The sequence below is a fragment of the Drosophila mojavensis genome, unplaced genomic scaffold, assembly GCF_018153725.1.
Source record: "Drosophila mojavensis isolate 15081-1352.22 unplaced genomic scaffold, ASM1815372v1 contig_136, whole genome shotgun sequence".
Taxonomy (NCBI): domain Eukaryota; kingdom Metazoa; phylum Arthropoda; class Insecta; order Diptera; family Drosophilidae; genus Drosophila; species Drosophila mojavensis.
The window spans coordinates 5,662,139-5,685,975 of record NW_025318667.1 but is presented as its reverse complement, the minus strand read 5'-3'; the positions used below and the strand labels follow the sequence as shown (position 1 = coordinate 5,685,975).

At 41.3% G+C, this 23,837-nt stretch overlaps 3 protein-coding genes across 4 annotated transcripts; 2 read left to right on the top strand and 1 right to left on the bottom strand.

Annotated features, from left to right (window-relative positions):
- Positions 1-178: 178 nt before the first annotated feature.
- LOC6586010 (receptor-binding cancer antigen expressed on SiSo cells) lies at positions 179-1,244 on the top strand. The gene is made up of 3 exons (XM_002011598.4): positions 179-638; positions 695-814; positions 879-1,244. The coding sequence occupies exons 1-3, from the start codon at positions 330-332 to the stop codon at positions 1,059-1,061; spliced, it is 612 nt and encodes a 203-aa protein (XP_002011634.2). The 5' UTR covers positions 179-329; the 3' UTR covers positions 1,062-1,244.
- Positions 1,245-1,350: 106 nt separating this feature from the next.
- On the top strand, positions 1,351-2,775 carry LOC6586009. The gene has a single exon (XM_002011597.4). The coding sequence runs from the start codon at positions 1,420-1,422 to the stop codon at positions 2,587-2,589; it is 1,170 nt and encodes a 389-aa protein (XP_002011633.1). The 5' UTR covers positions 1,351-1,419; the 3' UTR covers positions 2,590-2,775.
- Positions 2,776-5,155: 2,380 nt separating this feature from the next.
- Positions 5,156-23,458, bottom strand: LOC6586008 (plastin-1). Of its 2 annotated transcripts, XM_015160592.3 has the most exons (6): positions 12,217-12,267; positions 11,661-11,827; positions 7,693-8,803; positions 7,343-7,621; positions 5,916-6,169; positions 5,156-5,841 (listed from the first exon to the last, which is right to left on the bottom strand). In XM_015160592.3, the coding sequence occupies exons 2-6, from the start codon at positions 11,736-11,738 to the stop codon at positions 5,641-5,643; spliced, it is 1,923 nt and encodes a 640-aa protein (XP_015016078.1). In that variant the 5' UTR covers positions 11,739-11,827; positions 12,217-12,267; the 3' UTR covers positions 5,156-5,640. The 2 variants fall into 2 exon arrangements, with proteins under 2 accessions (XP_015016078.1, XP_015016079.1); XM_015160593.3 differs by lacking the exons at positions 11,661-11,827; positions 12,217-12,267 and adding an exon at positions 22,591-23,458.
- Positions 23,459-23,837: the final 379 nt, after the last annotated feature.

Sequence of the window (23,837 nt, the reverse complement as noted above, 5' to 3'; positions counted from 1 at the left end):
ATTTGTATTATGTATATTTGTAATTATATTTATATTTATATATTTGTTTATTGAAAATTTGGTATGCTCATTTAGTTTTTCATTTCGCGTAAGCCAAATTTGAACTTTTGTGCACACAATCATCGTATAACATTTTGTTATCGAGTGAAAGTGACATAGCATTCAGCTTGTCGTTGTCCACGAACAGCTGATAGCTGCACCATGCGCGGTCACACTCACACGACACATCATATTTGTTTTGCTTGTTTCTCTTTTGTGCCCCACTTACTTTTGCTGAACCCCATTCCCCCCTTCACAAAATAAAAAGGTCTTAATTAAGCTCTGAACAAATGGTACTGCAACAAATTAAAATGCTCCTGCTGGGCATCGTTACGCTCTTCCGGCGCGCCCTCTGCTGCTTCTCGCGACGCCGCAAGCTTAGCCACAGCGGCGCCGATCAGCTCCAAGCCGTGACGATTGGCGATTTCCCAGCCACAGCGAAGCCGGCGACGTCGAGCAATGGCGGCGCCAAGGAGCGTGACTGGAACTCGTGGGACGACAGTCCACGCACCGTCGAGGAGCACATCGAACAGTATCGCCAGCGCATGGCCCAGCCGCCCACACCGCCCAAAGAGGAGCCCGAGCCGGACTTCTTCAGCGTAAGTGTATGCCAGAGGCGCTCCGAGCACACGCTCTCATTTCTGTTCATGTGCAGGAACTGACGCCAGTGATCAAGCCGCAGCCGAAATACTATCTGGACGATGCGGCGCCGACGCCAGCGCCCACAGACTTCTCAAGACTGAAGGCACAGGACATTGTGCCCATTAGTGTTAATGTAAGTAAAGCAGCGAGAGCAAGTGCATCTGTGTGCGGTCAACTGATCAATGTTTACTTTGCAGGCCGATCTCGAGGACTGGGTGGATGACAATGCCGGCGGCTGGGAGGAGCTGGACACCTCCCAGACGAAACAGATCATACGGGAAAAACGGCGCGAGCTGCGACATCAGCGCCAGCCGCCGCCCAAAGCGCCGCAGCCGAGCATCGGTGCCCAGCGGATCAGCGATGTGCAGCGCATCGCGTAGTCCGCTGACATCCGCCCGCATCTGCTCCCATCCATTCCACGATCCATTCGCCATCTATTTATCGACAAGAAGACAAAGTTTTAGCTACCAATTGGCCTTAGTTTAATGAACCCCGACTTGAGTTCTCTCTCGTTTTATTTTGCTTTTCGCCATGGTTGGGCACAATAAAGCGCCAGCCACGAATCTATGCCTTTCACTCGCACTTCCTCCAGTCGCCGTCGATTGCATTTCCTGACGCGCTGCGGTTTGCCATTGCCCAATCATCGGTGTCCAATTGGTTTGGCCACGCATCGCTGGATCGCCCGCTGGCTTATATAGGCTGCTGTCGCTCGAGGCAGCGCTTCAAATTGCAATCGAAATGTTGCTGCTGATGCTGGTGCTGGTCGGAGCGGTCGCTGGTGGCTACGACCACAGTGTCAACTACTGGCAGGCCTTTGCGCCGGGCAAGCTGCTGCAGCGGCTGGATGCGATCACCAATGCCGATGACGTGCAACCGGGCCGGGCTGAGGCTCTGGCGGCACAGCTGCCGGTGGCCCAGGCCAAGCTGGACGAGGATGCGGCCGATGACGATGCGGATGCGGATGAGCTGGAGACGGAAACAGATGCAGCTGATGATGATGACGTGGACGTGGAACTGGAGCCGAGTAGCCACAGCGTCGAGGGCCATTCTGGCGAGGATTACGAGCGCAATTACGAGCAGTTTGTGCGGCAGTATTTCGATCGCATACCCGAGGACAGCGACGAGGATGCGGCCGAGCAGGAGGAGAGCGTTGAGTCCCAAGCCGAGGCAAGCAATCTGCAGCAGCAGCAGAAGCACAAGCAGACGCAGCCGACTAGCTGCCGTCACGTCCGTCGCCACGGCCAGCTGTGCGAAATATGCCGCGAGCCGCGCAACAACGAGGTCTCCGAGACGTGCAGCTACTCGCATGAGGAGCAGCCGGAGCAGTACGCCTACGGCAGTGGCAGCCAGTATAGGCGCTATCGGGACATAGCGCCCGAGGAGGATCAGAGCGAGGAGCAGCCAAGGCAGTCGATGCCGACGCCACGTCAGCGTCGCTATGGCAAGCGGCACACGACAATTGTGCAGCCAGCAGGAGGCGCCACCAGGAGCAGCACTCCCAGCAGCAGCAGCAGCAGCGGCGAGAGCAGCAGCCTCTGCGAGCGTCGCCTGGTGGGCAAGAGCGTCTGCTACGAGTGCAAGGATGGCGGCGGACAGCAGCTGCGCCGCTGCTACGACGCGGAGCTGAACAAGCTGAGCAAGAGCAAGAGCAGCGCTCAGCCGCACGCCAGGCAGTCGCAGCAGCAGCGCATCTACAAGCGCACCATCAGCTACAGCTATGCGCAGGGCAGCCGCCAGGGCGATGGCGTTGGCGATGGCGTTGACGATGGCCTGACCACAGCGCCTCCAGCTCTGGCCATGAATAGTACCGTTATGCCAGCGCTGGCCACGGGCGCATCCCCGCCTCCTGCTCGCCGGCTGACCAAAGTTGTGCGCCGACGTCTGCCAGCCAAAATGACTGCTGCTTAGTGGGCGTGGCAATGGCAATATTACACAAATCAATGTTTTTTATTTTTTATTTTATTTTTTTTCGTATAATCTAATCTGTATCTAATCTATATAAACCTATATGCGTATATTGTAAGCTAAAAGACTTGGCAAACGCCTATGTTCCAGACAGCTTCGAGTTTTTTGAATAAAAGAACTAAAAAAATATATATTTTATTTATATTTATATTTTGGAAATTTCATAGGGTTTATTAAAGTTGAGGTATTCCCAGGCCTACATGCAAAATTAAATTTTTATAAATAAAAAAAAAATAATTGTAAAGATTATTAACAAATTTTGTAAAACTCTAGAATCTAGAAAATAAAATGCATTTCAAAATTTGTATAAAATTATAAATTAAAAAAAAAAAAAAAATAGTTTGTGCAATCCCCAAATAAGAAAAAATTAAAGCATAAAGAAATAATAATAAAGTCTATATCAAAATAAATAAATTTAAAAAAATCAAAATAAATTTAATATTTTGTAAATAAGGGAGAACAACAAAATTATAATAATAAAACATTAAAAAATAATATATTAAAAACCTTGAAGCCTATATAAAAGGAAAAAATCGTCAAAAAAAATGAGAACAATATAATATTTGTAAAACCAAACATTTTTTCTAATTATTGCTAAATTTTAGAATTAGAAAATTCAAATAAGCTACGAATATTTTGGGAAACTCTACAAAACAATTTATATAATTTTTTTTTTTACAAATAAGAATATCCCAGTCTTAACACTGAGGAGGTCCCGCTCTCTAAGTATAGTTTAAGGAACTTCTTTCCGATTCTAATTCTCTGTATTCCGAAATTCTCCAGCTCAGAAATCTTCAGAGATATGCGTAGATTTACCAAAAGGCTCTTCCAGGCCCTCTCCAGGTATAGTTCCTATTAGATCATCTTCATTGCTGTTATAATCCAAGTTTATTTCCCTTAAATCTGAAATTCTCTCTCTCTTTCGAATTACCTTAGCTTAACGTTGCTGATCAGCATTTAGCCTTTATGACGCATGGACTTTGCACACAAAAAAGCAAAAAAAAAATACAAAAAATTATTAACTGAGATCACATTAGTTAGATAAGCCGTTGGCTGGATCCACGTGAGGGCGCTTATCAGGGCCAGGCGAATGCGATTGGCAACAATAATTGATTTCAGATTGTGTGACAATTTATATATATATATAATTGCTATATACACCCTATATGTATATCATATATGTATGTGATTGGGTGGCGACACCTGCCCCCCTTTGGAGCAGCTGGCGAAAAGTGCTTACGACTCGAGATTGCATTCCATATATAATTGCTGTGCTCACAGAACGGCGATTCGCCTCACATAGCTCCACTCGAATCATAAAAGCAAAGGCGGGAACATTTTTAAATTAGCAGTTAAATTTGTTGTGCAATCAAATGAAATGTCAACGTATATGGTTTCTTGCTTCTTCTTCTTCTGTTTTGTTTGTTTGCTTTATTTATTCATTTACGTTTTGCCTTTTCTAATACATACGTTATTATTAAATTCTGATTTAGTTCCACATTTCTGATCTGTCTGTCCGCAGGCCTCATTGCTCTAGGAAAACACAAAAATCCAGTGAGAGCCTGGCAGTCGGCCATTACCGACTGCTGAATACTCATTCACGACCATTTAGAAGCATTTGCCGATTTGCCACGCCCCCGATTGTGTACATATACATATGTTACAAGGCAATAGAGGATGTCATCATCTCTAGCTCTAGAACTATATAAGCTTTTGCCACGCCCCTATAGATATATCCTTGAATTGTCAACGCGAATATATTCTTATATTCCGAATTTCAACTCGGTAGCTCTTCAATCACATTAGTTTCCGAGATGCCGCAAAATGCATTGCCACGCCTAAACAGTGGGCGTATCGGGAAAATATTGACATTTTATTAGAGCAATTTCAAATCTATCTAGCGCATAGACGCACGGACAAAGGGACAGACAGACAAGCGGAAGGACATTGCACATATAAATAATATACCCATTTCATTTACGTGAATGAGTATACAAATAAAAGCTCGATTGTGGCGGCTATTGCTCTCTCGCTCACTGCTTATGTGTGTGTGTGTGTGTGTCTGCCATCTCACTCTAATACGTAACTGAAGAGGATGTATATACACATATATATGCATATATCTATCGGTATATCTGTATGTATGTATGTGTGTGATTAAACAAAGCAATTTGTAGCAGCAGCGGAATGAAGTTAGCTCTTTTCATCTCAGGCAAACTCTAGATGCAAAAATAGATTTATGTGTATAAATATATATGCTTAGTATTTGTATGTATGTATAGGCGCACATATCGATATATGTATGTATGTATATATTACAATATATTTTAGTTACTGTTATTACAAATGTTTCTTGCACGCTCAACTTGGCGCCGAATCGTAGACGTAAACAGAAGAGGCCAAACCTTTATTTATAAAATAAGGTTTTGTTTTTGTTGTTTTCGTTTTCTTTTCTTTTCTTTTTTTTTTTTTTTTTTTAGTTTATATAATTAAACAATACATTTATGTTAAAAAAAAAGTAGACATATGTTTTATATACACATTTAGTATATATAGTTATATATAAATTAACAACACAAAAGGTGTTGTGTGTGGGGGGGGATGTTGTTGTTGTTGTTGTTTCTTTTTTTTTTTTTTTTTAGATTTTCTCTCGTTTTTTCTTGTGTTAACTTTTTACGCTTAATTACAATAGCAAAAAAATAATACAATAATAATAATAATAATAAAAAAAAAAATTCTAAAAGAACGTTACAAGAACAATTTGCAGCTCATTGATGATGATTGTTGTTGTTGTTGTTGTTGTTGTTGTTGTTGCGCCACGAATTTTTGCTTTAGTTAGTTTCAGGTTGATTACGGCAAAGACACATTCCGTCCGTATTGCTTACATTCCGTTTGTTGTTTTTACAATTTGTTGTTGCTGTTTTGTTGTAGGTGTAATTGAGTTGTTGCTGTTGCTGTTGTTGTTGGTGGTGGTGGTGCTGTTGGTGGTGCAATTCAATTGCTGTTGTTGCTGTTGTTGTGGTTGTTCTGATCAACGCTGTCCATGTTGGGCACATAGTCGAGCGCCATCATGCAGGCAAAGACGGTCATCACCATCTTGGGCTTGACCTCGGTTATGTCCTCGGGCAGGGCATAGACACGGGCGCCAATCTTGCGCGCCATGGATATGGCATACTTGGCATTGGCCAGGTTGTCCTGAAAACAGAAAATTCGAATTGAATATTAGATAATTCCCATTGGCCATTGGCTAGCTGCGTCCTCCTGCGTACCTCCTGTGTGCCGCTGGTGCGCACCAGCTCGTAGTTGATGCTGCCCTCCTTGATGGCATCGATGAGGTCGATCACGATCTTGCCATCGGCAATCGCTGGATCATTGAAGTTCTTCAACTGCGACTGCTTGCCGGCGTCGGAGAGGCGTGTGTTCACCCACTGCACGATCTCCTTCTCAATGATGGGATTGCCCGTGTTGGCCAGCCGGGAGAGAATCGACAGAGTGTAGGCGCGCATCAGCTGCCAGATCAGAGCTGCAAAAGAAACGGGAAAAACGGGTGAGAGCTCGCCTAGACGCTCAGTAATATCAATTCAGTTTAGCTCTATAGAAGTCTAACTAATGCCCGACTGTTAAATACCCTGCTTACAGTTTGTGCTTTGATATATTTGAATATAGAAATCCTAAATGCTCTAGAATTTGTACATGGGATAGCTAGGAATATAGAATCAACGATGAAACATTATCAACTTATTCTACTCAAGTCTCTAGCTTTAGCAGTTTATAATATCACTGCACTCAGGCGATTGGACAAAAGGACATGATTGGATTCTAGACTTATCTCGGCGAGAATATACATTCCCATCTTTAATAACCTTTAGGTAGTTCACAAGACATATGCTCTTAGGTTATACCCTGAACATGCAAATCTCTAGCTTATTTTAATAATTATATACGTTAAAATTCTACTACAACTTTAGGAAAAGTTTCCTGTGACCCCATCTTTTGCTATCTCTATATACTTATATCTCTATCTCTCCATCCTGTCTCTTTCTCCCTATCTCCATATATCTCTATATCTGTATTTATCCATATTTCTATCTATTTATAACTCTTCTCTTTATATTTCTAACCCTATACCTCTATATACTGATATCTCTATTTCCCTATTTCTCACTATCTGTCTTTATCGCTCTTTATATTTCTCTATAGCACTAAATCTCTATATAAAGATCTCTCTATATCTCAATCTCTATATATTTATAGGGAGAGATCTCTCTATATGTCAATCTCTATCTTTCTATATCTCTATCTCTTTATATCCATATTTCCATAACTATTTCTTTCCATAAATATGTATGTCTATCTCTCTATAACTCTTCTCTTTATATTTCTATCTCTATATACCTATGTCTCAATATCTGTATCTCCCCAACTCTCTGACCCACTCTCTTTCTCCTTATCTTTCTCTATCTATCTACATATATCTATATGTCTCTATATATCTAGATCTATCTATCTATCTATCTATCTCTCTATATCTATTCCTCCCTTTCTCTCCTCTCTTTCTCCCTATTTCTTTCTATATCTCCATATCTCTATCTCTCTATATCTCTTTTCTTCTATCTTTCTCTCTCTCTCTTTAGTGACCCCCACAAAGCTTCGCTACTTCTCTATACAACTATCTCTCGTCCTGCTCTTTACATACCCAGCGTGAGCGTGGCATTGCCATCGTTCAGATCCTGTCCAGCGATGCCGACCAGCGAGAACTTCAACTGTTTGCCCAGATCAACGGCATAGTTGCAGTTCTCCAGCTTCTCCATGAACTTGCGCAGCGGGGTGAATCGCTTGTGGACGCGACTCCAATTGACGATGCCCGGCTTGATGACATCGAACAGCTGGAAGATGACCAGGCCGTCGGCCAGGTCCGAGTACAGCCAGTTGACGTACGGCGCCACGCCCATCGAGTTCATCCAGTTGCGATAGGCTGCAAGGCAAAGACGAAGAGGAGGCAGATTAAACTGGGAATTGCAGACAGCGGCAGAGATTCGGACTTACTCTTCTCCTCGCGCGTCTCCTCGATGGACTCGAGCCCCTCGATCTGCTCGGGCTTGTCAAGGCCGGGATGATTGTTGAACAGATTGGCCACGAAGGCCAAGTTCAGCTTGTAGACGCCGTTGACGACATCCTGGGCCGTGAGGAAGCTGCGGCAGTTCAGCTTGGCCGCCTGCTGCAGCATGATCTCGGCGCGCTGCTGCAGATCGGACTCGCGCAACGCATCCAGATTGACGTCGGCCTCGTTGCCGGCTATCTGCTTGAGCAGATGCGAGTAGATCTCCGAGTCGACAATGTCCGACTGGAAGTTGGTGCAGCGGCGCGAAATGCCGGCGCGCTCCAAATGATGATTCACCCAGCGCAGCAGTATGGCCTCTGGCGACATTTTCATCAGATCCTCCAGTCGCTCATTGTCGAAGAGCAGACCGGCCAGGCCGGGACAGCTGTCCAGGGTGATGTGACTGAACAGGCCAATGCGAATGATCTGCCAGAGCAGACCGAGCACCAGATGCGGCTTGCCCTTGGCCAGATCGTGGGCATCGATGTTCACGATGTTGCAGCCGATGGCCTGCGAGGAGACGAGCGCCAGCGTTAGATTCTCGAACTCCCGGTAGACGGTCAGGTTCTTCTTGTTGATGGCGCGCTCGTCGATTGTGTCGGGGCAGGAGTGATTGATGATCTTGCACAGCAAGATGCCGTCGCTGATCGACTGGTAGAGCCGCTTGCCCTCCGGATCAATGGGCAGCAGATGCTGCAGGTCCTTGTCATGGCCCAGATTTGAGTTGATCCAGTCGGAGAAGGCCAGCTGCTCCTCGAGCCGCACCGAGTGTGTGGTGCCCTCGGACGATATGCTGGACATGCCGCCTAACGTCTCGAGGTTCTCCTTCTTGGACACAACCGTTTTGAATGTGCTCGCCACATCCTTGGACTTGAGGTCCAGGCAGAGCGTCTCGAACTCATCCAGATTCAGTTTGCCCTGGTGCGCCGTGCGCTGTTTGCCTTTGAACTCGTCGATCATCTCGCGCACCTGGTAGCCGGGCAGCTTGAAGCCCACCTGATTCAGGGCGTCCTTCAGCTCGTTCAGATCGATGAAGCCATCGTTGTTCGCATCCAGCTGCAATCAGACAAGATCGAAACAGACACCGGGTTAATCTCAGCAACAACAATTCCATGCCGTCATCGATTACAGCGACGATGACTAAGAGGCCCATCTTACTCATGGCCGTATTTCTAGTTCGATTCGCTGACTCAGCGCCTCCAATTTGCCTACGTACATAGCCCAGATCGAGCGGATTGACTGATGCCAATGCTAAGCAGATGCCAGGCAACGATCAGCGATCGATCTGGTGCCGTAGTGGCATATGGATGTGTTTTATTTGAGACTCATTACCTCACCTATGCAAAGAGTGAGAGAGAGAGAGAGAGCAGCGATCCCACACTCCCACTCCCATCTCTTGCTCCCCCCACTTTGATGGCTTCTCTGCTATCTTGGACGCTCTTATCAGCCGCCTTGATTAATTACCCGCCCTCGCCCAGCCCCAGTATCGTCTTGCTTGCCATCACAGCAATTAGATCATTGGTAAATATCTTGCCAAGGCTTTCCCCAAGCACGCCCCCCACCCAGCCACAGAGCCAGCCCCAAAGGCGCTTGCATATCATTTCACAGTGTCTGGAATTGATTATCGGACAGCTCAACTGACGTATGCGTCAATATATATATATATATATTGAGAGAGAGGGAGAGAGATATATGTGTATATAGCCATATATACGTATGTATAGGTGCATGCGTAATTGAACTATCATTGTGACAGCTTAGCAAATCGTGCGCAATCGTTATCGATATCGGAATGCCTCAAACGTTGCGATCATCAGCATTGAAGTGGCATGCGTAATGCCGGAATGCCACAATACCGGAATGTGACAAGGTTCTTCCCTTTTTATATATGTGTACGTATGTATACATATTTATGATAAATATTTGTTGTTATTTTTAAGTTATTAATTTTAACAAAAATTATTTATATTATATTTATATATATGGTGTTTAATACTTTATAAGAATTATAGTGTAATGCACAACAAAAATAGTGCAAGATCTATATAAGAAAAAGCATAATTAAATTTATTAAAAAAGTATATATATATATATATATATGTATATATATTTTATATATTATTTATATATATAATTTTATTTTTTATTTTTAATAATAAAGAAGAATATATATATATATATATTTTATTTATTTTTTATTTATATTTTATATATATTTTTATATTATTTATATATATAATTTTATTTTTTATGTTTAAAAAAATATATGTATACATATTTTTTATATTTTGAATACTTTTTATATTTGGTACATTTTTTTTTTATTTTGATTTTAATATTAAAATTCAAAATTTAGTATTAAAATATTATACACATTTATATTAAAAAAAAAAAAAAAAAAAAAAAACAATTTTTATTATGTGCTCTAAATATTTTAAATATTTTTTTTAAATGCTCTTATTAATTGTTTATGGTAATAAAGTTATTCTTATATTCTTCGTCGTTTGTTTAATAGATTCAATTTATTTTTGTGTTCCTCTTATATAGAATATGTATTTTTGAACAAGATAAAGTAACCCATATAATGCCATATTATAAATAAGCCAAACTTACTAAGCCACTTATTAATCTTGGGCCGTAGTCGATGTATTAATAATAAGCCCTAAAAGCTGAAAGGCCAGATTCAGTTCATAGAAATAAAAATTTTAATTCAAAAAAGTCTAGAAAACAAAAGATATATATGATATAGTAGGCATTACGATTAAATGCTCTAAGATTGAAGGAACTACTCCACAGGGAAGTACCTGATAAAAATTTCTAAAACTATAGAAATTTCCATCAGGGAAATATTAATTCAAATCCCAGGCCAGCCTAGCCTAGTCCCATCCCATGGAGCTTTAATAGTGTGTGTCAAGTGGGTGATTGGCAATAGAGAATGTTATTTTCTTTTCTGTTTTCTGTTTTTTGCCCACCTCAATTGGAGAAGTGCAAACACATTTCGGTATGGGCCAAGGAACCGCAAGCGTTTCTGACTCTGGTGTGAAATTCTCATCAGGGCCAGATATAGGCATGTATAAATGGTATGGCTTGTATGTATTTTGTGTTTGTGCTGTTTGGCTCGATGGTGTTGTTCATGATGATGATGATGATAATGATGATGATGATGACGATGTTGGCGGTTTCGTTCGTTTGCTTCGCGTTGCCCGATAAGATAAAGTTTTGTGGTAAAATGGCAACAAAATCGAAAATAGCAGCATTTCAGTTATATGGTAATGCTTACGACCGCATATAGGTATATATATATATACCTATATAAGGGCAGAAAGAATGGAAACGAATGACTGATGTGGTACCTGCACGGGTGGCCTAAATGGTCGATGCCAAATAGTTTCCCTGTGATAACACCACGCACAGGCGAAATGGCCAGCCGGGAATGACTGACATTAAGCGGAAGTTCGATTTGGCCCTATGGTCAGTTGATTGTGATTTCGAGGCGCGTGAACTTTATCAAAGGTGTTCACTGTGAATGTCTATAAAATACAACAACAACAGAGCGAATATTTGCTGCTGCTGTTGTTGTTGTTGTTGTTGTTCACCTGTCTGTGTTATCGATTCTGAAACGACCATAAAGTGTTCCCGACAACACCGTGGAGAGAGACAGAGAGAGCAAACACCTCTTGATTACGTGAGTCCGTGAGTAATAAAATACAAAATTTTGATATGAAATGGCAGAGAAAATATTCAAAAATGCAATTGCAAATGAGCTAGTGGCGCCATCTAGATGTCGCACGCATGTCGACGTAACAGAGGACAGGCGAAGGCAATGCAACTTGCATGATTATGTGGCGCCATCTAGATGTCGCCACCATATAAACACACACACACACACGCACATTTAGATACATGTACATACTTCGGGCAGCATCTCCTCCAGATTTTGTCTGAACTCCTCCACAGCCTGGTGGTGCTCAACGTTTAATATATCGGACATTTTTCTTTGATATTATTTATTTCGTTAGAACTTTTTTGTATATTCGATTTGAATGTTCTCTTAAATTCTTGCGCTTAGCCACTTAATTTCTGAGCAAAATAAACAAAAACAAAACAGAAAAAAATTATGCGTGAATTAAGTAAATTGACTGAAGACAAATACACACGCACACTTAGAAACGAAAACAAAAACAAAATCCACTGTTCAAGGAAAGGAAACAGAGTAAGGCAAAGAGCACGCAGGCACACACACGTGCACACACACACGGACGCGATCGATTTGAGAGCACGGCACGAGTGCTTGGGCGACAGGCGACAGAGCTTACAACACCGTTATGTGCAAAATCAATGAGAGCGCACGCGAACCGTAAATGCAGCGAGAGCGTTGGAGCTTTGGCACAGGTCGCGAGCGAAAGCGAGAGAGCGAGAGAGCTATAAGGATTTATGGGAAATACACTGGAATTCAAATTGGAATTTACTCTGCGTTCCGGCGTTTTGCTGTGGGCGCCTCTGGACGAGCTGTACTACTAATTGAGCGCCTAACGCAGTGCGCACTATTTATGCCTTTTCTATTATCAGAAGGTAGCAGGCAGCAGGCAGAGGCAGAACCAACAGGCCCACTCGCTCATTCGCCCACCTCTCCCACAAATCGAACGCGCAGCAGGTTTTTTTTCTTCTCTATCTCTTCTTCTTTCATATTTGATAACGGCTGAGCGAGCAGCCGGCGGCAAATCGATCGCTGGGAGACCAAACCATATTGAAGAGCGTCTGTTTTTATGCCCTGAATCATCCACATATGTATGGATTGCCTCGCTCTTGCAGCACAACTTTGTTGTTGTTATTCTGATTATATTTCAGTATGGATATTATTGACAAATAGGGGTTAGTCACATTGCTTATTTTTACGAACCAAGCAAGCTCCATAAGTTTCATTTACTATATCGGAGTTAGTCATTGCGTTGAATGCCCCCCTTTTAATTTGCATATTTCAATTCGATTCAGTTTTATTTTTAATTAGCTTGACACTTGATTTCATTAAAAAGCAAAGTCATATGAGCTCACAATTAGCTCTTCTCAATGTGAGCGTGCATGTGTGTGTGTATGTGTGTGTGTGTGTATTGGTATTTTGGTCATTCGCTCTGATAAGAGACAGCCAATCAGCTCAACCAAGCAAACAAACCAACAACAACAGCAAGCACTCGTATACCTTGCTCTACATTGTCAGTCAGTCAGTCAGCCAATCAGTCAATCAGTCAGCCAGTTAACAAGAATTGTTGCGATATCGATTAAGCATATCAGATTACATTCGATTAGCGCCTGTTGTTGTAATAGGGTTGTCATAACATGCGATCAGTTAAGCTGCACTTGTCCAAGATTCTAACTTATGTTCGTCAGCCATAGGGCTTATCAAAATATACTAAAACTAGACTAATTTAGGGTAATCTCTGTCAGATTATAGACTCTAATAATCTGAGATTGAAATCCGTTTGAGAGAATATATTTCATAGACTTGTGAGTAGAGTAAGAACTTAATTTAAGCAGAAAAGAGCCAACTCTTTGCACTGTTATTGCTATGTTATTAAACTGTTATTGTTATATCTTATCTTATCGAGCTGTTATTATTATGTTATTGAACTAACTGCTCTCTAAAGCTCATCTAAATTGATTCGACCAAAAATAACAAAAACTTTGCATATTTTGCTCATATACTTTAGAGCATTCGCCGCTTAATCGATTGTTATGTAAATGTCCAAAAGTTCTTTCTCTTTTTTATTATTTCTTAAGCAATATGCATATATTTCAACTGATTTTAGCGGAAACTGTGGCAACTCTTGTCGGAGTGCCAAAAAAAAAAAAAAAAAAGAACCTTTGGAAAATTGCTTACGCATTGAAATTGTATCTCTGCTCGAATACCTTACGTAAGTCGATGTATTTGAAGTAGGTATGTAAGCGGTTATAACTCATATGTACTTCAGATATGATGAACGAAACGATTTGAGAGCGCGAATGAGAGAGAGAGAGAGAGAGAGAGAGAGAGAGAGAGAGAGAGAGGCTGAGAGTGAGCTCAACTAACATGTCATTTAAACGTAATTGGTTTTTTAATAGCCATTGTATCAGGCAGGGAATTATGTGCCAATTGCCGTTCGCCAACTGTGATGTGTTGTTAAACATAAATTTAAAAGCATTTTGCCCAAAAGAGATAAGAAACAATTTGTCGATAAGCAGTTAGTTAGTTATTTATTAAAACTCTAGCCTGAAAGACAGTTCAGCTCCGTTCTCGTCATTTCCCATAATAAGTACATGATTCCCTTTCCCTCTATATAGTATATACAGATGTCTGTTTCCTTGGGATATGCTCAGTTTTATTTGATTTCGTCTCGTCATGACGAGTCCCAAGTTCTCCATCCACACAAAGGCCAAGCATTGTTCTAGCTGAAAGTCTTTCAGTTCATGGACTTGCCAGCTGTTTAAATGAATTCTTTTGGTGGTCTACTTTTTACTGTGACTGTGCCTGTGCCTGTGCCTGTGTCTTGTGCCTGTGCACTGTGCTTGCACTTTATCGTTCTAGTCTGTTCATTGTTCTGCAACGCTTTCCATTCCATTCATTTCAGCTGACAGCAGGTTAACATTTCATATGTGTATAGTATATACTATATATACGTATTGCTTACAATTGTGTTTAAACAGCTTTCGATTTACGTGCGGTGCATTCATCAATTGCTCCAATTCATAAATGCGACTTAGCTTCCAAATTATCGATGGCATAACGATAACATTTTGGAATACATTTTTTCCCACATTTCTCACATGATTATATAATATATGATAATATATGCAAATTTCTACACATTTATCAATTGCAAAAGTGTTTGGCATTTGCATAAATATACTAGGTAAGTCAATTAATATAAGCTAATGGCACTTGACATTGTTAGTGTTGAATAACTGTCTATAATCAATTTGGAATTTATTTTGTATACCCTGAACTCAATGAAACTGCGCACTCAGGGTTGATTCGTTTTGTGTAAATGTATGTAGCAGGTGGAAGAAGGTGCGACAGAGACTATAGAGTAAATACATTCGTGATAAGGAGGAACAGCTGAGTCGATCTAGGTTTATAAATCTGGCTTACAAGATCACAGCCTTCATACTTGGAATCTCATAAGTCACAAAGGCTTTCTTTCTTTCTTTGAAATATGTAATGAATGTGCTAAATCACATTCAAATCTGAAGGAAAGGTATCTACCTCTAGCTCTAGGTTTAGTACTCTAGGTATATTGATTATTGTTATGTATAATAATGTCATACATTATATCTAGATTTCATTGTCACGCTCCAAAATTTGTTTCAAGTCTATCTAGAAGAAATTGTATACAACATTGAAGTTCCCACAGTAAAGTCCGTAAGAGCAGCTCAAGAGAGAGCGAGAGCCTATGCTTTTCTGTGTGCGTGTGTGTGAGTGAGTGCATGCTTGAGACTATCTGTGTGTGTGTGTGTGCGTATGTGAGGATGTGTATGTCTTTACACAATATTTTGTTAAAGTGCAAAATGCTTCAAATAGCAACTTTGCACAGTGTTTAGAGCATTTCCAAGTCAAGCACTACCAACACTAGATCACTTCCATGTTTACCTCTCAATTAATAACATATATTAGTGGACTAAGCTGAGCTGTGACAAACATGAGTCAAACATGTCATGTGTGCATCTATATCGCTCTGTTCGCATACGAATTGGAAAGGTACTTTTTATATTTACCTTGAGCTCTGGCAAGTTCAAGTACGTTTCTTGGCCTTTCCACTGTCATTGCATAGAACCACTTTGTTGGCTCACAGCTAGAGCGAGAAGACAGAAGAGAAAAGAACAGCCAAGAAGGTAAGCCAGGTAAAGAGGTCAGAATGGAACGGCATACGGCCAACACTTACACACACGCACCGTAATTATGATTCTTTTGACAAAGAGACGACGCGCGAAAGTTTTGTTAATGAACTTTTGCTGTGATTGTCATTTGGAGTCAATTTACGGCAAATGAAGTTCATTAGCGGGCCAAAAGATGCTAAACGCTATTTACAGTCTTTGCCTCTGCCTTTACCGCCGCCTCTACATCGTTCATTCTCCTTTGGACACTGACTTTTAGTAGCTTAGTTATTACCTGTTTGAGCATGCGTTCGGGTCATGTCTAATGACATGTCGCGGCTTTAATGGCTGCCCTCTGTGACGCAAGCAACTCGTTTTTGCTTCCCCCACCCACCAAGAGGGAGCTACGAAATTGCCCTCAATGTAGTGCACAGTTATGTATTCACACGCACACTCGTAGAGCTCTATATATGTATGTATGTATGTATGTATGGCTCTCTATGCATTGTATTTATCGCATTTGTACTTTGTTATGGTCTTATTTCTGTTGTTGCTATTTTTCGGTTTCGTTGAACCGGTTTCGTGGCCTGGAACCAGTTCACTAGTCAAATTCCAATTGCTCATGCCAGGCACGAACCTTTGTGGCAGCAGCTTGCGGGGCTTTAATGCTGGCCCAAACTGCATGCAGCTCCAGCTCCAGCTGAAACTCCAACTCTAACTGAAGCCCGACCTCGACAACAAAGGCGGCATTACATCAGCGCTTGACGTTGATTGAATCGACAACATCAGCATCGGCATCGGCACCGCTGACTAACTCGAACAGCATTGAAAACATGTTAATCAACACTGTCACAGTCAAAGTGTGTTGTAGTTGAGTATCTAGCGAACATATCTATGCATGCCACAGAGCATAGCTCATTGCCAGTGGATCGTAAATAGTCAAAGGAAATCAATTGAACAAAAATTAATAATGAGCCCAGCCCAGCCCAGCCCATGATTATGCATATGCCAATCTATTTACAGTTCTTGCTGTCTCAGTCAACTAAATGGCTTTAAGTACAGGGGCAGGGAAAGACTATCATAGAAAGTAGTTGACACCCGACAAAAGTGAACATTGACTTGTTCAATTGTATATAGAGAATGTTGTTTGTTCTTTACCATATTGTTTAACTATATTGCTGATAAATTATTGCGAGTATTCACAATAAGATTAGTATACGTGTTATCGATTTATCGATATTTCTGTCATACTAACGTCGACAAGTTCCTTTGCACTTGAAGTGCTCATCTCATCCTTCGATTTCAGCCCAAGCCTTAAAGTGGCTCACTCCATCTATAACTCCACAAAGCCACAGCCATATAATGCCGCAGTCACAATAACCACCCCAAGATTTTCATATTTTCCAGCACCCATAACTCAAGCGATCTATGATAGGCCGACGCCTTGCTACGATTGGGGAGATCAAGAGGGCAGCGGCGCAGTGTTTCGAGCGTGGGAAAAACACCTTTACACAAGTCTCTAATAGCATATAGCTATTACATAGTACTTTGTGGCGAAAGGGGGCGTGGTATCCAAAAGCTAACAACTATAAAATCTTTGTATACATTACATGGATCTGCATAGTAAATCTGAAGCCTCCCTTCCTGTTAGTATTCAAATTTCGCTTAAAAGACAAATTATTGATTATTATCGATAATACAAAAATGGTTTGATTTATCGAAAAAAAATATGGTAAGCTCGTACTGCATTTGGTATACAAGATTATATAATAAAATTTCAAGTCTTTAGCTTTTGTGGTTTACGAGATCTCGGCGCTCATATGCTGGACGAAACGACGATCTAGCCATGTCGGCTAGATCAACTCAGCTGAGACAGCTATGACGGCTATACATTTTCCCATATAATGATAATAATTTAGTCGGAACTAATCAAATGTATAATAATAATTTGTATATTGATTTATATTTTAATAATCACAATTTGAACATATGCAAACAGTTAAATTACAAATAATAATGATAACGTTATACTAATTTCATTGTTCATAACAATAAATTAGTGTTAATTAAATATAAATGAAAAAAAAAAACTCTCTCTGTAATTTGTTTATTGACAATTTTGTCACCTGCACCAGCGTCCAGTGCGTTGTCAATTCGTGTTGTCGTCTTCATCAACTTTATTATTGTTGTTGTTGCTGATGTTGTTGTTGTTGCGGTTGTTGTTGTTATCGTGGAAGTCAATTGATATTTGTAACACGTACAGCAAATTTGACTCTGCTTGTCGACTCGAGTCGACTCAACTCAACTCGAGTCGAGTCGCGCTTGCATGTAATAAATTTTTATGTAGAAATTGGCAATGCGACCAACAAGATAAAGAGTCGAGCATTATGCACACAGAGAGAGAGAGAGAGAGACAGAGACAGACTGAGAGAGAGAGAGAGAGAGGTAGACACTACTTACTCGGCAAGCTAAGTGAATTGTATAATCAGTAGTGACACATATCCGCCGCATAGACAAGCCCAATGACCACTTGCCCCTGGCCACGGACTCGACACTTTGTAGGTTTGTATAATACAAATTGTATTATTATTTTTTTTTTTTTTTTTTTTTTTTAGTGCGAGGCGTGGCCCTTGCCGGGGACTGATTGCAATTTGTTGTGCATGAAACATAATACAGTATGTATATTAGTCACAAGGATAAATGACGACTAAATGACTCAGCCAATTGGGGAAACTACGCGCGAGCAGACGGAACTCATAATAGAGTCGAGACTTACCGATTTATGGGAGGGTGGGATGGTAGCGAAGGGTGGGGCAGTGTGGGGGCAGTGCGGGGTCTGAGGGGGCGGACGGTCAGCACACACACCCTGAGGGCGTGTGTTAATTAGTGTAAACGCCGCTTGGCCGTATGACAAATTAACAGTTAGCTAGTAGCTGCGTCGCTGCTGCTGCTGCCAGCCCCAACAAATATTGGTAATGAGGCAGTAAATCGTTCGTTGTCTCTGTTTACATGGGTACGCCTCTGCCGCTGCCCCTGCCTCTCCCGCCCACGCTGTCTCCCAGTCTCCCTCCATCTCCCTCGCTCTTTGTGCAAAGTGAAAATTCGCCAGGCAAATAAAGTGATCAAAATATATACATATATATATATATATATATATATATATATATATATATATATATATATATATATATATAAACATACTTTGGGAGTGCAACAACACACACATACACACACGTATAAACGTTGTTATCGTCGCCATAAAGTAACTGGTAATCCGAGTTCAAGGAACTCTGCACGCAAAAAAACAAAAAAAAAACCAAAAGAAAGCTTAAAAAAAAAAAACTTTTGCATAAGGACAAACGACAAGTGACAGCTCCAAAAAAAAAAAGAGAAAAAAAAGCAGTCAGACAAAGAGACGGACAGAGTTGCCACACAGCTGGCATGCGATGCAATAAACGCATTAAAAATCACTTTCGCTGCAGCGAACAGTGGGGCCAAGGCTGTTATGACCAAACTGAAATCTATATTAGGCTAAATATACTTTTAGGGCATTTTATATTGAATACCAATCATATAAGCCTGTGGGGCGATAGTAAGAGAGCTGTGTGGCAACTGCAAAAGCCATAAAAAAAAAATATAAAAAAAACAGCAAAAACAGCGCCTGGAGACGCTCGTTCCATTCCCCATAGGTGGATTTACAACTAATATTAGTACTAGGATATTGTAAATATATATTGAAGTATTTATATACATACATACATTTATAAGAGAGAGAAAAAAAAAAAAAAACAAACATATTTTTGAAAATTATGAAAATTATCATCGTTTCATATGCTGTTGAAAACATTATATTTATCACAAAATTTACTTGTACAACATTTAATGCTCAGTGGAACTACTTTTCATGTTTGGGAATTATTATAACATTATATAACGTAAGACCTTCGGGATTTGAGCTCGCGCTTGGTTTATGGCTTATGGAAAAAAAAGATATAGTTTTTAATACAAATTGTTATTGTATAATTGCATAATAAATAAGCATTTATGCATATATTATAGTTATTGATTTCTTTACGCTTATCACGTATTTTACAGTTAACACACATACACATACACACGGACACAGTGTGCACAGTAAATATGTAAATTTGCTTTCTTAATTTTGCTGCATTTCAAATTCCAATAGCACTGATGTCATATATCATATGCACATGCATACACACACACACACACACATACACACACACACAAGCATATGTATGCATGCCTGCATTTATTGTTATCTACATGACAAACACATAGGCGAAATCGTTTGTCTCAATTTGAATGCAACACGAACCACTGTGCTGCTCGTGTTGCACGACTTTTGAATGGCACTGTAAATCGTTTTGCATATGCATTAATAAAACGATGGAACGTCATATGGGCTTTGTCTAAATGTAAAGAATGCTTAAGTGGATGCATAAGTAGCGTTCTCCTTAAATGTGCCCCATCTTTCTCTCCCTCTCACTCTCTCTCCCTCTCACTCGCTAGGCAGTGCCCTTTGCACTTAGAGTGCACTTGATAAAAGCCATGCCACAGCAGCTACGCAAACAACAACAACCGCAATTGTTATTGTTGTTGTTGCTGAGAATGGGCACAGAAGAAAAGAAAATAAAAACAACAACTGCGCAGACCTAATAAACGCAGCTCGATGAATTATGTGCTGCCCGTCTCTATTCAACATAAGACATGCATGCACGAAGTAAGCGGGCTGATAAACCATAAAAGTACGTATGCATGTATGCATAAAGCATGCATACACACACACACACACACATACTCACACATAAACTCTCTCACTCCCTCCCTCTATAACAAAATGCAAGACTTTGCAGCAATTACTGCTGACACTCCCACACACACGCACACGAACCGATGCAAAGACAAACAACAGCAAATGCTTTGTGCGCGAGTGTGGCAACTCTGTCTCTGATTGACATAAACAAAAGCAGTCAAAAGCAAAGCGGCGGCCACTTAAATGCGGAACAAGTCCCGACCTCGTGCTCTCTCTGTCACTCTTATGCCTGTGTGCCTGCATTAGTCATTCGGCGCAGCAGCAAAAGCTCTGATTAATAAAATCAACAGCAACAACAACAATAACAAAATCCACATTTAAGTGTCAATCAGCGCGAGAGCCAGTATAATTTAGCCTGCCACCGCCTACGCTGCACTCATTGTTATTTTAAGCAGCGCTCCTCTCTCTCTCTCTCTCTCTCTCTCTATCACGCTGGTTCTCTCGCTCCTCCGCCACCTCCTCCTCTCACTCTGTTAGTTTCATTTGTCCTTTTTATCGTTTCGCTTGCCACGCAGATTTATAAGAACACGCGCGAGCGCGCTCGTAACAATGCCACATTGTGTTTTGATTAACGCTATGCGCGTGCGCTCCCGCGCTGCTTGCTTAACTGTTAGCAAACGCAAATGCATTAAGCGGTGAGTGGGCGGACGAAGACGAAGACGAAGCAATAGCAATTACAGTTGGCAAATCGAAAAGCTACACCTGAAAACTATTAAATGTGTGAGACAACTGTGCACGTGTGTATGTCTGTCTCGGTATGCGTGTGTCTATGTGTGTGTGGGTGTAAATACTCTAAAGAAATTGTACACAATTACTGTTGCCCCTTGAACCAGACAGCGGGGCCAAAGCAGCGTCGCTGCTGATGTACTACAGTGGTAGCTCGCTTAGTCAGACAGCTCAACAGCTGCGACTAGGTCAGCGCAATATGTAAATTTATTGGAATCTATGCAATTTTATGTGTGTGTGTGTATATGTATGTATGTGTTATTAGTGCACATTTTTCATAGCACTGCAACATAGCATACACATGCATATTCGCCTAGCAGAGTTTCTACTGTAGTTGCTCTTCGACTTTGGCTTGCTGTTGTCGCTGAGTCGTAGTTTTTCACGCTCTCCCATCTTTGCCAGAGCCGCCGTCTCTGCCTCTCTGTCTTCGTCTATGCCTACACCGCTGTCTGTGTATGTGTGCGTGTGTGTTTTTATTTTAAGCTGAAACTGGTTTTTGTTTGCCTTCTTTGCGCTCTGTCGTGTTGTCATACTATGAAAATACTTTAGCCCCTGCATACCCACATACAAACATTGCTCCTATGTGTGCGTATGAGTGTGTGTCTGTGTGTATTATTCAAATGTTATTTTCGCGAAATTCATATGGAATTCCAAGTAAAGTGAAAGAAGCATGCGTTGTTGTCTTGGCCGTTGCCTAGTTTGACGAGGATTAGTCATGTGGGTGTCGAAGGTGGGGGGCAGGCTAGCACAGACATTGAACTTGTGCGTCAGCAGGGGCAAGCAGCGCATGCGCTGCTGCTGAGCTGCTGCGTTGCTGCGTTGCTGCGTTGATACGCTGTGGCTGTGTCTCTTGATTTGAATTTGCACTCTGGCTCTTCTGCATGCACGGCCAGAGCACAAGACATGGCGCGGCCACCACCCAAGGGAACTTGTTTTTCCCCCATGCACTGCGCTGCGCTCCCCCACGCACACACATACACAAACAGACACACATACATATACAAAAGTATATGTATATTTATATACATATCTGTATAAGTGTATGCATGCGCTTGGTGGCGCATTACCGTTAGTTGTTGTTGATGTCGCTCTCTTCATGGGGGGTTGTTGAAGGCCATTGTCGCTGTCGCTATCGCTGCTGCTGCTGTTGCTGTTGCTGCCGCGGTCGACGCCAACGCCCACATGCACCGGTTAACGGTTTTGCGACGCAGCCTTTATTTAAGTGACTCATGCAATTGGGATACGAATTCAAGCCCAGCCCCAAAAGCCTTTCTACACTGTCGCCCAAAATATATCATACACTTGCACATATCGATCTAACACAAGAGATTATATAGATGTATGTATGTATATGCATATATGCATACATATTAATATTTAATTATATAGTTGTATATGTAAGTTATGCTAAGCGCCGTTTTGATTCTAAACTCACCTCTGTAAATTTCTCTTTTATCTCGGCCTTTTCATCATTGGATAAAGTTTTTGTAAATTTGTTTAATGTTGCCATTTTGTTCCTGTTGTTGTTGGTGGTGCTGGTTGGTGTTGTTCTCGTTGGTGTTGCTTTTTCTTAATTGTTATATTGGCTATTAGTTAAATAAATTATAGTTAATTTCACTTTATCGCCACAGTCGCGTTGCCTCTGCCACTGCCTCGGTCGCTGTCGCAGTCACTGTTGTTGTTGCTGTCGCTGTCGCCGTTTTGCCGCTCTCTTATTGTTTTTGTTATGCGAAAAACTGCGCTTGCTGCGTTGCGTCGCTGCCGTCTTCTTATGTGTTGTTGTGCTGGTGGTGGGTTTGTTTGCCCGCTACAGAAGAAGGAGATGAAGATGGGTTTGGGGGGAGGCAGCAGTGACACTTTCTTTTGGGTGGCGTTGGCGGTTGTGTTGGCGGCGGCGGCGGCTTTTATTTATGGCTGTTATTGTTGTTAATTCTTTTACACGCTACTGCGCTGGATAATTGCTATTTTGCTATTTCGCTATTTATTTTCCAATTTTTGTGTTCTCCTCTTTCTTTCGATCTATGTTTTGGCACACGATGCACGACTTTTTTGCACTTAACAAAATATATATCTATAGATGTATATAAGCCCAACAAATCTGGTCCCACTCTCCACTTGTATTTACACGACGCCGAAAGCTCAGCTTATTGCTTATTTTGGTTATTATTCGGCTGTAGCGGGATTGCCGGCTTTTGTTTGCGTACACTTTCTTATATAGCAATCAATAACAATAACTCGACAAATTTGTATATTGCTGGCGGGGCACACCAACCATGCGCAAGAAAGTCTGAATTAAAACTGATATGGCGTTTAGCAGTGTGCCCGCTAATCGCATACAAGAAGATATACATAAAATACTAAAACTTACATTTCAATGTCGCACACAAAAAAATACCCAGCGAATTTGAAAACAGGTATAAGCTGTTACAATAACGGTTCATTGCTGGGTTATTAGAAATTACTAGAATATTGACTGTATAATTAAAATAAGTTAGTAACCAGAGCTAATAACCGTTTCTGAAACACATAATAATATATTTTATTAAACGTGAATTGCGTTCTTAATTAAAAATTAACATGGGAACAGTTAATGGCGCTAATGGAAGTTAACATAATTCTGTTAACGCAAATTTGAGCCGTTAATATGCGGGTAGAATTATTAATGTTAGGCTAATTATTTAA

Excerpts from the sequence above, each read along its gene's own strand:
- LOC6586010 (XM_002011598.4), top strand. The coding sequence starts at position 330 with ATGGTACTGCAACAAATTAAAATGCTCCTGCTGGGCATCGTTACGCTC. Across the intron at positions 639-694 it reads CCGAGCCGGACTTCTTCAGC|GAACTGACGCCAGTGATCAA; the intron begins GTAAGTGTATGC and ends GTTCATGTGCAG. Across the intron at positions 815-878 it reads TTGTGCCCATTAGTGTTAAT|GCCGATCTCGAGGACTGGGT; the intron begins GTAAGTAAAGCA and ends TTTACTTTGCAG.
- LOC6586009 (XM_002011597.4), top strand. The coding sequence starts at position 1,420 with ATGTTGCTGCTGATGCTGGTGCTGGTCGGAGCGGTCGCTGGTGGCTAC.
- LOC6586008 (XM_015160592.3), bottom strand. The coding sequence starts at position 11,738 with ATGTCCGATATATTAAACGTTGAGCACCACCAGGCTGTGGAGGAGTTC. Across the intron at positions 7,622-7,692 it reads GGAGACGCGCGAGGAGAAGA|CCTATCGCAACTGGATGAAC; the intron begins GTAAGTCCGAAT and ends TTTGCCTTGCAG. Across the intron at positions 6,170-7,342 it reads CAATGCCACGCTCACGCTGG|CTCTGATCTGGCAGCTGATG; the intron begins GTATGTAAAGAG and ends TTTCTTTTGCAG.